Source organism: Mesoplodon densirostris, chromosome 19 (assembly GCF_025265405.1).
Source record: "Mesoplodon densirostris isolate mMesDen1 chromosome 19, mMesDen1 primary haplotype, whole genome shotgun sequence".
Lineage (NCBI taxonomy): Eukaryota > Metazoa > Chordata > Mammalia > Artiodactyla > Ziphiidae > Mesoplodon > Mesoplodon densirostris.
The window spans coordinates 6,994,598-7,005,519 of NC_082679.1; the positions used below are offsets into that span (position 1 = coordinate 6,994,598).

General features: G+C 60.0%; 1 protein-coding gene across 2 annotated transcripts; it reads left to right on the forward strand.

Annotated features, from left to right (window-relative positions):
- Window positions 1–1,119: 1,119 nt before the first annotated feature.
- On the forward strand, window positions 1,120–10,709 carry IL4I1 (interleukin 4 induced 1). 2 transcript variants are annotated; one of them, XM_060084646.1, is made up of 7 exons: window positions 1,120–1,198; window positions 5,000–5,238; window positions 5,926–6,038; window positions 6,646–6,847; window positions 8,882–8,950; window positions 9,289–9,425; window positions 9,811–10,709. In XM_060084646.1, exons 1-7 carry the CDS (start codon window positions 1,120–1,122, stop codon window positions 10,583–10,585), a joined length of 1,614 nt encoding a protein of 537 aa, XP_059940629.1. In that variant the 3' UTR covers window positions 10,586–10,709. The 2 variants fall into 2 exon arrangements, with proteins under 2 accessions (XP_059940629.1, XP_059940630.1); XM_060084647.1 differs by lacking the exon at window positions 1,120–1,198 and adding an exon at window positions 4,850–4,922.
- The last annotated feature ends 213 nt before the right edge of the window (window positions 10,710–10,922 follow it).

Consider the following 10,922-nt stretch of genomic DNA (forward strand, 5'->3'; position numbering starts at 1 on the left):
TGTCTCTTCTATTGATGTTGGTAGGTTGATAATTAGAGAGCTCAAACAACAGGAGTCTAGAAGAGCCCCTCCTTAGGCATCTTTCTCTTATGTACAGTCTCAATATGGTCTCTTTAGAATGGTTGCTTCAGGGTAGCTGGACTTCTTACTATAAAAAGCACAAGTTACTTATCTAAGCACATCCTTGCATAAATATTCCGATGTAAAGGGGAGCTGGAAGATGAGCGAAGCATCGTCATTATATTCAGCTCTTTGCCCAGGAGAACGCACGGCGCGCCTCAGGCTGGTGCAACGTCATGTCGGCCTCTTCCGCCGCAGGCTCGCCCCGCACTCCGCACCCCTCCCTCCCCCTGGCCTGAGTGGTTCTTATCTTTTTTTAATTAATTTTTATTGGACTGTAGTTGATTTACGATGTGTTATTTTCTGCTATACAGCAAAGTGAATCAGTTATACATAAATCCACTCTTTTAGATTCTATTCACATATATGTCATTACAGAGTACTGAGTAGAGTTCCCTGTGCCGTACAGTAGGTCCCTATTAGTTATCCATTTTATATATAGCAGTGTATACATGCCAATCGCAAGCTCCCAATTTATCCCTCCCACCAAGTTCTGTTCTTTTAGCGCAGAGGTTGGCAAACTGTGACCCCACTTCCTGTTTTTGTAAGTAAAGTTCTATTGGAACACAGCCACACCCATCCATTTACATGCTGTGACTGCTGGGAAGACAGAGTTGAGTAGGCGAGGTGGAGACCACGTGGCCCCAAAAGCCTCAAATGTTTATAGAAAAAGTTTGCCAACTTCTGTCTTACAGAAACATCCTGAAGTATTCACCTACAAAAATGATAATATGTCTGGAGTTTGCTGTAAAATAATCAGTGGGGGAGGGAGAAAGTGTAAATGAAACAAGATAGGCTATGAGGCGATGAATGCACCTAGCTTCATCATCCTAGTCTGTTTTTATATATGTTTGAAATTTTCCGTCATAAAAAACTTCCGAGAAGGGTGCATCTGCGCTCCACAGCCTCCCAACTGCTCTGACCCCACACCAGGACCCTGGCATCTCTGGTCTAACAAGGGAATCGGGACAGCCAGCACCACTCAGCCCGGTTTCGCACATGGCCAACGATGACTTCTATCCCGGGCTAACCAGAAAGGCCATGGGCGCTGAGAGAGCCCGCCAGAGCCAGCCATGCAGTGAGTGCCCCCATCAGAGCCCTGGGGTTCTGGAAACTGGGGAAGGAGGGGCAAGGGGGCTCTGAGGGAAGGGGGCCCCTGTCTAGGGGTCAGGCCAGAGATCAGGGCCTCAAGTAGGTCTGTCCTCTGCCCTCTGTACCCCTCCCCATCCAGGTCTGGACCCCCGACTTCTGCCTGGGGCCCTTGGCATCCTCTGGGTAGGCCCTGCCCTCCTCTGAGACTCGGTGAAAGTTTTAATACTGACCACTCAGGGTCTTTGGACTGACTCAGAGGGAAGAATATATGTAAGGCACTAGCCCTGTCCGTTGCCCATCTCTGTGGCCACCATCACTAGTAGCTGCCCTGAGGGGCCACAGAGGCCCCCCGGGGGGCGGGGAGCGGGGCCAGGTCTCTCGCTGCTTCGGATGTGACCTAACCCCATTAGAACTGTCATTGTGGTTCTAGAAGCCAGCCAAATAAGGTAGGGTTTTCTCCCTAGAGGCAATTTTTACCTGAAAGGGTTGAAAAAGCCCCAGGTCTTTCCCACCATCTGCCCCCACCCTCAGTTCTCGCTGTGTGTTCTATTTCTCCTACTCACAAGCTTAGGAAACCTAACCTAATCCAAACCACTCTTTCTCATGACCCTAATTCATACCCTAATACCCTAAATTCAGCCCTAACACCAATCTCTGATTTTATCAGGAATGAGTCTGGAAGATCCAGTTATTTCTACCAAAGCAACCCCCAAATTACTCATAATCTCTTGACCCCAAAACAACCTTTGGTGTATGGCCTTCCAGCATTTCTTTTCCTGCCAACTGTACCGTGGACCATATCTGGCCATATCTGATGTTGGGTGTTCCACCAACATCAACCGAACCCTAGCCCAGTGCTTCTCAGCCGGGGCGATTCTGCCTCCCCTTCCCCTGGCAACGGTTGGCGATGTCTAGAGACATTTGTAGCTGTTAAGCCTTGAGGGGCAAGTGCTACTGGCATCTAGTGGGTAGAGGCCAGTGATGCTACTCAACATCCTACAATGCACAGGACCTTCCTCACAAAAATGGTCCCAACTGCATAGCACCGAGACGGAGAGCCCCTGCCCAGGCCCCATCCCCGGTCCACGAGCCTGAGCTAACCAAGTGGTAGCCATCCTGGAGCCACGCTGCTGGGATCAAACACAGGTTCTGCCCCTTCTTAGCTGGTGCCTGAGCTGGGCCCCCGTTTTCTCCACTGTAAAATGGGGACAGCTCAACCCACCCCGTCAGAGTTGTCACTGGAGTCAATGAAGTAGAACGTGTGGCGTGTCGGGCACGCAGTACTCAGCAGGACCCACCGTCACTTTATCAGCATCAAGCAGACCGAGCAGGCCTTGCCCTCGTAGCCTCCGTGAGTCCTGCTCGCCTCCCCGCCTGACTCCTTGCATGGGGTCTCTGGGGTCAGGCTACACGCCTTCCAAAGAGTCCAGGGGTTGAACTGGGGGTGTGCCCGGAGCCGGGGGAACTGTGAACAGAGACCCTGTGCAGGAGAGACCATGGGGTCAACCCAGGGACCCCGGAAGGGCCCCCCCAGATGCTCTGTGGACCCGCACCCCTTGCCCAGACATGCCCTGGGAGCCCCTTGGCTCTGCTGGCTCCATCCCTTTCTGCTTCCATGTTCTTGCTGCTCCCTTTCTCTGTGTGGGGACATTGCCGTGAGGCCATAGAGCAGAGGGGCCTCCGGGAAGGGGACGGGGTGGGGGTAGGGACCTGGGATCAGGTGGACTCCCAGCTCTGCTGTTTCCCACTGTGGGACCCAGGGCAAGTGCCTTCCCCGCCGCGGGCCAGGTTCCCCCTCCCTCACACGGTGTGTAAGTTCTGGCACGCCAACCCTCCACGTCATTGTGAATGAAGCAGGCGGGGTCTGCGATGAGAAGGCCTGCCAGCTCTGAGGCCTGGGCAAGTCCTGGGGTCCGCCCCTGCCCAGCCCCTGGCCACATCTGAGCCTCAGATTCCTCCTCTACCCAGGGCAGAGCTCTGAGCACAGGCCACCTCAGAGAGCGGCAACCCTCTCGCTGCTGGTTTTTGCTGGCTCTCGCCCTTTCTCTCAGTGTCCAGCTCACTGATTTTGTTTCCTTCTTGGCCACCGCCTTCCCACCCGCATCAGATGTTTTCTGACTCACTGGTATGCACCCCCTCCAGCCCCGTACCTCCATCAAACCACATCCCTCTTTGATTTACTGTTTGGATTTTCCCAACTGGTTGCTGCAGAGGACCTGCCGCCCACTGGCTTTCCTCCTCACCACTCGCCTGGTGCTCTCTCCTCCGACCTCAAGAAAAATCCCCAAGATTGCCTCTCCCCACCCCCTTCAAGGGACCCACGATGTGTCCCCTTGGCTAAAGCCCCGAAGCCATGAGCCACGCAGTGGCTCCTTGGAGCCGGGTCACCCTGTTCTCACTGCCTGCCCCTCGCCCCTGAGGAGAAAAGGGCCCACGGACAGTGGGTGGGGATGGCCAAAGCCAGGGAGAGAGACAGAAGCACTGGACAGTTTCTCCGAGGTGCCCCCCGCCGAAGCCCTAGCTTGAGCCGAGTGTCACAGTGGTTCTCAGCGCAGCGGGGACGGGCTCCTTGTGCAGGGCTGGGGTCCAGGGCACCTTCACTGAATCCCTCCAGCACCCCCGCGGCGGCAGCAGCTGGCATTTCCTAAGAAGCAGCTTCTAGTGCTGACCCGGCTGCTGTTCCCAGGGCCCCGACCTGGATTCACTGCCTACTCCCTCCAGCACAGGAGCGGCCCCCCCTTGACAGATGACACCAGCACCAAAGAGAGGGGAAGGCCTGCTCCAAGTCCCCCGCTGGCAGGTGCCAGACTCAGGACCCAGGCAGGCTGGCCCAGAGCTCGTGCCACCGACCATGAGCTGCTGCCTGCGAGTCCCCTGCTGTGCCCGTTTCACTGAGCTCAGAGCGGCCATGTGGCGGGGGCCAGCGAGGGCCCTCCAGAGAGAGCACAGGGACGGCTGACACAGAGAAGGACTCAGAGGCTGTCGCAGGGCACACGCAGTCCCAAGGCGAGAGGCCGCCTCTCCCCCTGCTCTGAGAATGAAAGAGGCAGAGAGGGCAGAGGAGAGGACAGGCACAGGGGCCCTGCGATCACATCAGGGGGACCAAGGGCTCGGGCAGGCCAGACTGATCTGCTTCCTCCCGACCCCTTCCCCCTCCGCCGCACCCCCTCTAGCCTCAACTAGACTCTGAGCATCTGACCCGCCGCCCAGGAAAGGAGTTTCATTTCCCACAGCTCAATTTCCCAGAAGGGAGGGGAGGGCGGGGCTCGGCTCGGTTTAAGGACCGAGAGGGGGGACTCGGCAGACAGGCAGAATGGACAGGGGAGAGAGGAGGTGCTGCTGCCTTTGGAGGCCGAGGTAGCGAGGAGGCTGCAGAGAGACTGGGCCCCATGGAAACAGATGGGGAGACAGGGCTGAGCAGGGCAGATAAGGGAGAAACAGGGAGACCCAGAGGAGGTGAGAGAAAGGGGGGACAGAGAGGAGAGACAGGAGAGGAGGGCAGACAGGTGAGCAGAGACCAGGAGCTGGCTAGCCCGGGATCAGGGGACACACACGTCTAGAGAGACCAGGGCCATAGTGGGGCGGGCTGAGGGGGGCGCGGGGCAGCCCACAGCGGGCCAGGCTCGGGGGCACACAGGCTCCTGTCACAGTGGCCCTGCTTCCCCTCCAACCCAGACAACGTCTCTCCCAGAGAGACATGGACTCCTTGGGTAAGTAGGCAGGGGAGGGGTCGGAGCCTGCTTTTCTCTCCCCACATACCCGCTGACCCTGTCTTTCTTCCCCCAAGCCTGGCGCCTCCTCGCCCTGGTCCCCGTCCTCCTCAGCCTGGCGGCCTCCCTGGACTGGCCAACTGCCCAGAGCCACGACCCCTTCGAGAAATGCATGCGGGACCCCGACTATGAGCAGCTGCTCAGAGTCCTGACCTTGGGCCTCAATCGGACCTCGAAACCCCAGAGGGTGACTGTGGTTGGTGCGGGCATGGCTGGGTTGTTGGCCGCCAAGGTGCTCAGCGATGCTGGACACAAGGTGAGAAGTGCTGCTTGCTGTCTACCTTGAGTCTTTCCTGCTGCGGCTGGGAGTCCTGGGTAGAGGGGCCTGGCCACGTCCCTGTTGAGGGGTGGGGGTGATGGGAGGCGGAGAGAGGGAGCTATGCTTTCCTTGTGGTCTGGGGAGCGAGGCCTGGAACCCTCTGCTCTAACATGAAGCCCAGAGGGAACATGTGTCTGTGCTGAGGGGGCTTTGACTTTCCCTGCCCCACTCTCATCCTGGAGGAAAGTCCCTTGAAACCTCCTCCAACTTCCTGGGGGCAATTTGTGTTGGTGGAGATGGAAACTCCACACAAGGGGAAGTGCCCCCTGAAGTCTAACCACTGTCCCTCTCACTGAAATCCAAGAATGAGTATGGGCCAGGCCAGTGGCTTCAGTACACACAAGAAATCTCCCCACTCCCTGAGCTGGGAAGTCCCTCTGAAATCTGGCCAGCAGCCTTCCTGCTGCAGTCTGGAAATTGTCACATTGTACATGTTCACTATGACTTTCTGTTCTCCCACCAGCCCCTCCCACCTCCCCATAAAAAAGATCCTTCTTTCATCTCCATCTGTGCTGCTGTGGGGATAGAAGGTTGGGTAGGTGCACGGCGGGGGGGCTGCGACGGTGGAGACGGGGAGTCAGTGGGAGGAGCTAAAGCACCTGCTTGCTGCCCATCGTCCCTCAGGTCACCATCCTGGAGGCAGACAACAGGATTGGGGGCCGAATCTTCACCTACCGGGACTGGAAGACCGGCTGGATTGGGGAGCTGGGAGCCATGCGCATGCCCAGCTCGCACAGGTGGGGCCTGACCTGGGAGCCAGGCAGGCGCGGGACCACCCCAGCCCCTACCTCTGAGCCCAGTCTCAACCAGATTACCAACTCAATCACTGCTCCAGTGCCAGCACGAACCTCAACTCTGACCCCAAACCTGGCGCCCCGGTCAAGTCAGGCCTAGACCCAGCCTCCAGCTCTGTCCTTTTCCTGACACTTCCAGGCCTCCTGCTCCAGCCCCACCACTGAACCCCTGAAGTGCTCAGGCCATTGCGTCCAGCCCTTCCAGACCCCCAGCTCTATCTTCCAAGACCCTGGTCCTTTGCCCATCCCCAGCTCCCACCCCCATCGAACACAGCTCTGTCCCCATTCCTACTTGATCCCCAGTGAAAGCGACCTCCCCCTCCAAAACCAGTCCTGAAGTGCTGCGCCCTCAGCCTTCCAGCCTTGTTCCCTTTTCATTCCCGTCTCTGGCACTGACGACCCCCAGTCTAGCCCAGCTCCAGCCTCATGCCCAGCCCCAAGCCCCGTCCCCAGCTGCCCCACCCACCCCCTTCCCTTCTCCAAGCCCCACTGGGGAGAGGGGCCCCCACCTCCCCCGCCCGACCCTCACCAGCGTCTCCCACTCCCTCAGGATCCTCCATGAGCTCTGCAAGCGCCTGGGACTCAATCTGACCAAATTCACCCAGTACGACAAGAACACGTGGACGGAGGTGAATGAGGTGAAGCTGCGGAACTACGTGGTGGAGAAGATGCCTGAGAAGCTGGGCTACAAGCTGCATCCCAAGGAGAAGGGCCACTCGCCCGAAGAAATCTACCAGATGGCTCTCAACAGGGTAGGTGCATCCGCGAGCCCTGCAGCCCTGTCCCCCTGCCCCTGTCCTCCACGCTGTGGTGTCCCATGCCCTTTCCTCCTCCTGGCCTAGCTTTCCTTTTCCCATTCCTTCTGGTTTCCCATCACTGGCTCTTCCATCTTTAGTTCCCCCATAAGCCCTGCTGATCCGCATCTCCCATCCCCTTCTCACTCACACACTGGCCGGGACAACCTCACCTTTCTACACGTGTGGGTTTTTTTGTTGGTTTGTTTTGGTTTTTTTTAGGCGGCGTCATTCAGCCCGTGGGATGTGGGATCTTAGTTCCCCGACTAGGGATTGAATCCATGCCCCCTGCATTGGGAGCTCAGAGTCTTAACCACTGGACCGCCAGGGAAGTCCCTCTACACCTTTGGTTTAAACTATGATCTGTGGGCTTATGTTTTCCAAGTCCATCTCCTGAGACCCAGACCTATGTCTGTCTCCCCCTGGCCATCCCCCAGGACCCTCCAGCTCCCACAGAGCTTGGCGGCAGCTTCCCTGAACCCACTCAGATTCCTGGGTTCGTGACCCCCGGTCACGAAGCAGAACTCCAGGGGCCATCCTCGCTTCCTGCCTTCCCTGTCAGGCCCCAGCTCCACCCGTCCTGCCCTCAACTGTCTCACACTGTTCCTACCTCTCTGTCCCCCCAGCTCCAGCCCCAGCTCAGGCCTGGACCGCTCCCTGCATCCTCACCCTGGCCCACCCTGCTCACAGCCCCCTGTGCTCCCTAGCACCTCAGCCTCAGTTTGAAGCCCTGAGCAGTCTGGTCTCTCCCACTCCTTTAGCCCCATCTTCTCTCCAAGAGGTTTTTCTTGCCCTCCCCAAACTCTCACGGTGGCCCAAACACCTTCGGCTCTGTGCTCCTTCGTGGGCACTATGCTTGTCCGCCGTCCCACACCCATGCCACTGACCCTGCCTGGAAGGCCTTTTCCTTTTCCCACCCAGGGAACCCTTTTCATCCCTCAAGAACCAGCTCCAGTGTCCCCTCCTCCAGGCAGCCTTCCCTGATGCCCTCAGGGAGGAGCCAGCCTAAGCCTCCTATGGGAGCTCCTAATTGTCCATCTCCTCTCGTGGACAAGGGTGGGCACTTAGTCCAGGTCATTTCTGTGCCCTGGCAGTGCCCAGTTTAAGGAGCCTAGGGAAATGTGAGGGGAAGCGTGAGTGAGTGAGTGAGTGAAGGGACACCTCCTTTGGGGAGTTCCCCGGCCACAAGAGAGAAGCCAGGTGGACAAAGGAGAGGGCTGAAAACAGAGGGCAGCGAGGCTTCCGGGAGGGGATGAGGCTTGAACAAAGCGGTGAAGGATGACCAGTTGGGTGCCTGGCAAAGATGAGGGGGGTGAGCAAGTGCAGGGGTGTGGAGGTGGGGGAGACCCGAGGGTGGTCTGGGCACTGGACACTGTGCTGTAGACCTGAAGCTGCCCTAAGAGATGGTGACCGAGGGGCTGGCAGGGGCCTTGAACGGCAGGCTGAGGGCTGGAACTCTGCGGCTCCAGGCACTGGGGAGCCACAGAAGGCTGTGGGCAGGGGAGGCGCCGTGAACAAACCCCCGTGAGCCGTCATGCCCTGCCAGGGCTGATGGGTGGGTGGCAGAAGGGACTCCACTTCCGTCTGCGCCCACAATGATCCAGGCGACAGATAATTACCGTCCATAAGGACACAGTGCTGACTAAGACAAATAATTACTGTGCATAAGGACACAGCGCATGGAGCGCACAGGCTGGGACAGAGGCAGGCAAAATAACACCCAGCCAGGATGAGTGTGACATTGTCCGGGTAGACCGAACGCCCGGGGAATGAGGGGTAGGAACGACTCAGGAGGACTTCCCAGGGTGGTGACATAGTTGCAGTGGAGGGCAAGGCTGAGGGCCAAGCACAGGCGACATCCTGGCAGCTTGAACAAGAGAGGTAAATGGCCGGCCATGGGCAGGAGCAGGAAGAGAAGCCAGGTTTGGACCCCAGGTGGGGCCTCCCCGGTCCTGTCCCCACAGCTCAGCGCCACTGCTTGTCCCTCCACAGGCCATCAAAGATCTCCGGACACTGGGCTGCAGAAAGGCAATGATGAAGTTTGAAAGGCACACGCTCCTGGTGAGTGAGGGCCTCGCTGTCGCTGTCTGAGAAACGACGACAAGGAGGGTGCCCATGGGGCCCTGGGCGGGGAGTCAGAAGGCAGGAAACCGGGACCCCAGGCCTGCCACCTCCTCCCCGCCTGACGGGGCTGGACACGGCCCTCTTTGGGCTTCGGTTTCCCTCATCTGTCACAAAGTGGGGGGGGCCGTATCGCTGAGGTCCAGGGAACCGCACTAAGCAGGGTCGTGTCATTGAACTAAGTCAGAGGCTCCGCGGGGAGCGGCCCCGTGGGAGGGGGTACGGAGCCGGCAGGTGCAGCCTGCCTGGGCCCTGACCTGGGCCACGCCATCCCCCAGGAGTACCTCCTCGGGGAGGGGAACCTGAGCCAGCCTGCCGTTCGGCTCCTGGGAGACGTGATGGCCGAGGACGGCTTCTTCTATCTCAGCTTCGCCGAGGCCCTGCGGGCTCACAGCTGCCTGAGCGACCGGCTCCGGTGAGGCGGCGGGCTGGACAGACGCGGGGGGCCGATGGGGCGAGTACGGAGTGGGCGGGGCTGGCGGGGTGGGCTTGGTCTGTAGAGAGGAGGGCATGGACCCAGGGGGCGGAGAGAGGCGCGCTGGGTCCCGCCACACTCGCCCCCGCATCCCGGTTCCTCCAGGGGATGAAAGGTGCCTGGAGAGTGGCGTGGCCCTGAGGGCACGAGGCGGGGTTCCCGGGTCACACCGCTCTGCTCCCGGGCCTCGGGGTGGGTAGATGAAGGGGTGGGATTAGAGGCAACCGGCAAGTGAGAACTGGAGCGGGGAGGGGGGAGTGTCTGGGGAGAGGCCGCTGCGGAGATGAAGGGCCCGAGAGCCCGTCACGCACCCGCCCCGCCGCAGGTACAGCCGCATCGCGGGCGGATGGGACCTGTTGCCGCGCGCGCTGCTGAGCTCGCTGTCGGGGCCTGTGCTGCTGCACGCGCCCGTCGTGGCGATTAAGCAGGGGGCGCACGAGGTGAGCGTGCACATCGAGCCCTCGCGCCGGGCCCGGAATCTGAAGTCCGTGACGGCCGACGTGGTGCTGCTGACGGTGAGCGGGCCCGCGCTGCAGCGCATCACCTTCACGCCGCCGCTGACGCGCAAGCGGCAGGAGGCGGTGCGCGCGCTGCATTACATGCCGGCCACCAAGGTGTTCCTGAGCTTCCGCCGGCCCTTCTGGCACGACGAGCACATCGAAGGCGGCCACTCGAGCACCGACCGACCGTCGCGCATGATATTCTATCCGCCGCCTGGGGAGGGCGCGCTGCTGCTCGCCTCGTACACGTGGTCGGACGCGGCTGCCACGTTCGCTGGCCTGAGCCTGTCCGAAGCCCTGCGCTTGGCGCTCGACGACGTGGCTGCGCTTCACGGGCCCATCGTGTACCGGCTCTGGGACGGCAGGGGCATCGTCAAGCGCTGGGCGGAGGACCCGCACAGCCAGGGCGGCTTCGTGGTGCAGCCCCCGATGCTCTGGCGAACCGACAAGGATGAGGGTCAGGAGTACGACTGGGCGGTCCCCTACGGCCGCATCTACTTCGCCGGTGAGCACACGGCCTACCCGCACGGCTGGGTGGAGACGGCCGTCAAGACGGCACTGCGGGCCGCGGTCCTGATCAACGGCCGGACCAGCAGCTGAAACGACCCCTGGACCATCAACAGCATGGGGCATGTGCACGTGGCGCCCGCCCACCACCACCCGCGCAGCCTCGAAAGGGGGCGGGGCACCCACTCTCCAGCCTTACATGCGGTCACCGCTCTGCACACGACCCAAAAGAGGACCCAATATTAAAGTATTTTTGGAAACAGCGGTGTGGTCCCGCCCCCTCCCTGGCTCAGTCGCTTCCCCAGTTTGCAGGGAGCAAAACCATTAGCCCTCGCGGTAGAAGGGGCTGCGCCTGTCCTGGAGCCCCAGAAGCTGTCCCACTTCTTCCTGGGCCGTGGGCTCCGTTTGGGGGAGTAGGAGGTACAGGATG

Bases quoted from the DNA above. Each gene is read 5' to 3' on its own strand.
- IL4I1 (XM_060084646.1), top strand. From the start codon at position 1,120: ATGGCCAACGATGACTTCTATCCCGGGCTAACCAGAAAGGCCATGGGC. The intron at 1,199-4,999 runs GTGAGTGCCCCC...TCTTCCCCCAAG, and splicing joins CCGCCAGAGCCAGCCATGCA to CCTGGCGCCTCCTCGCCCTG. The intron at 8,951-9,288 runs GTGAGTGAGGGC...GCCATCCCCCAG, and splicing joins TTGAAAGGCACACGCTCCTG to GAGTACCTCCTCGGGGAGGG.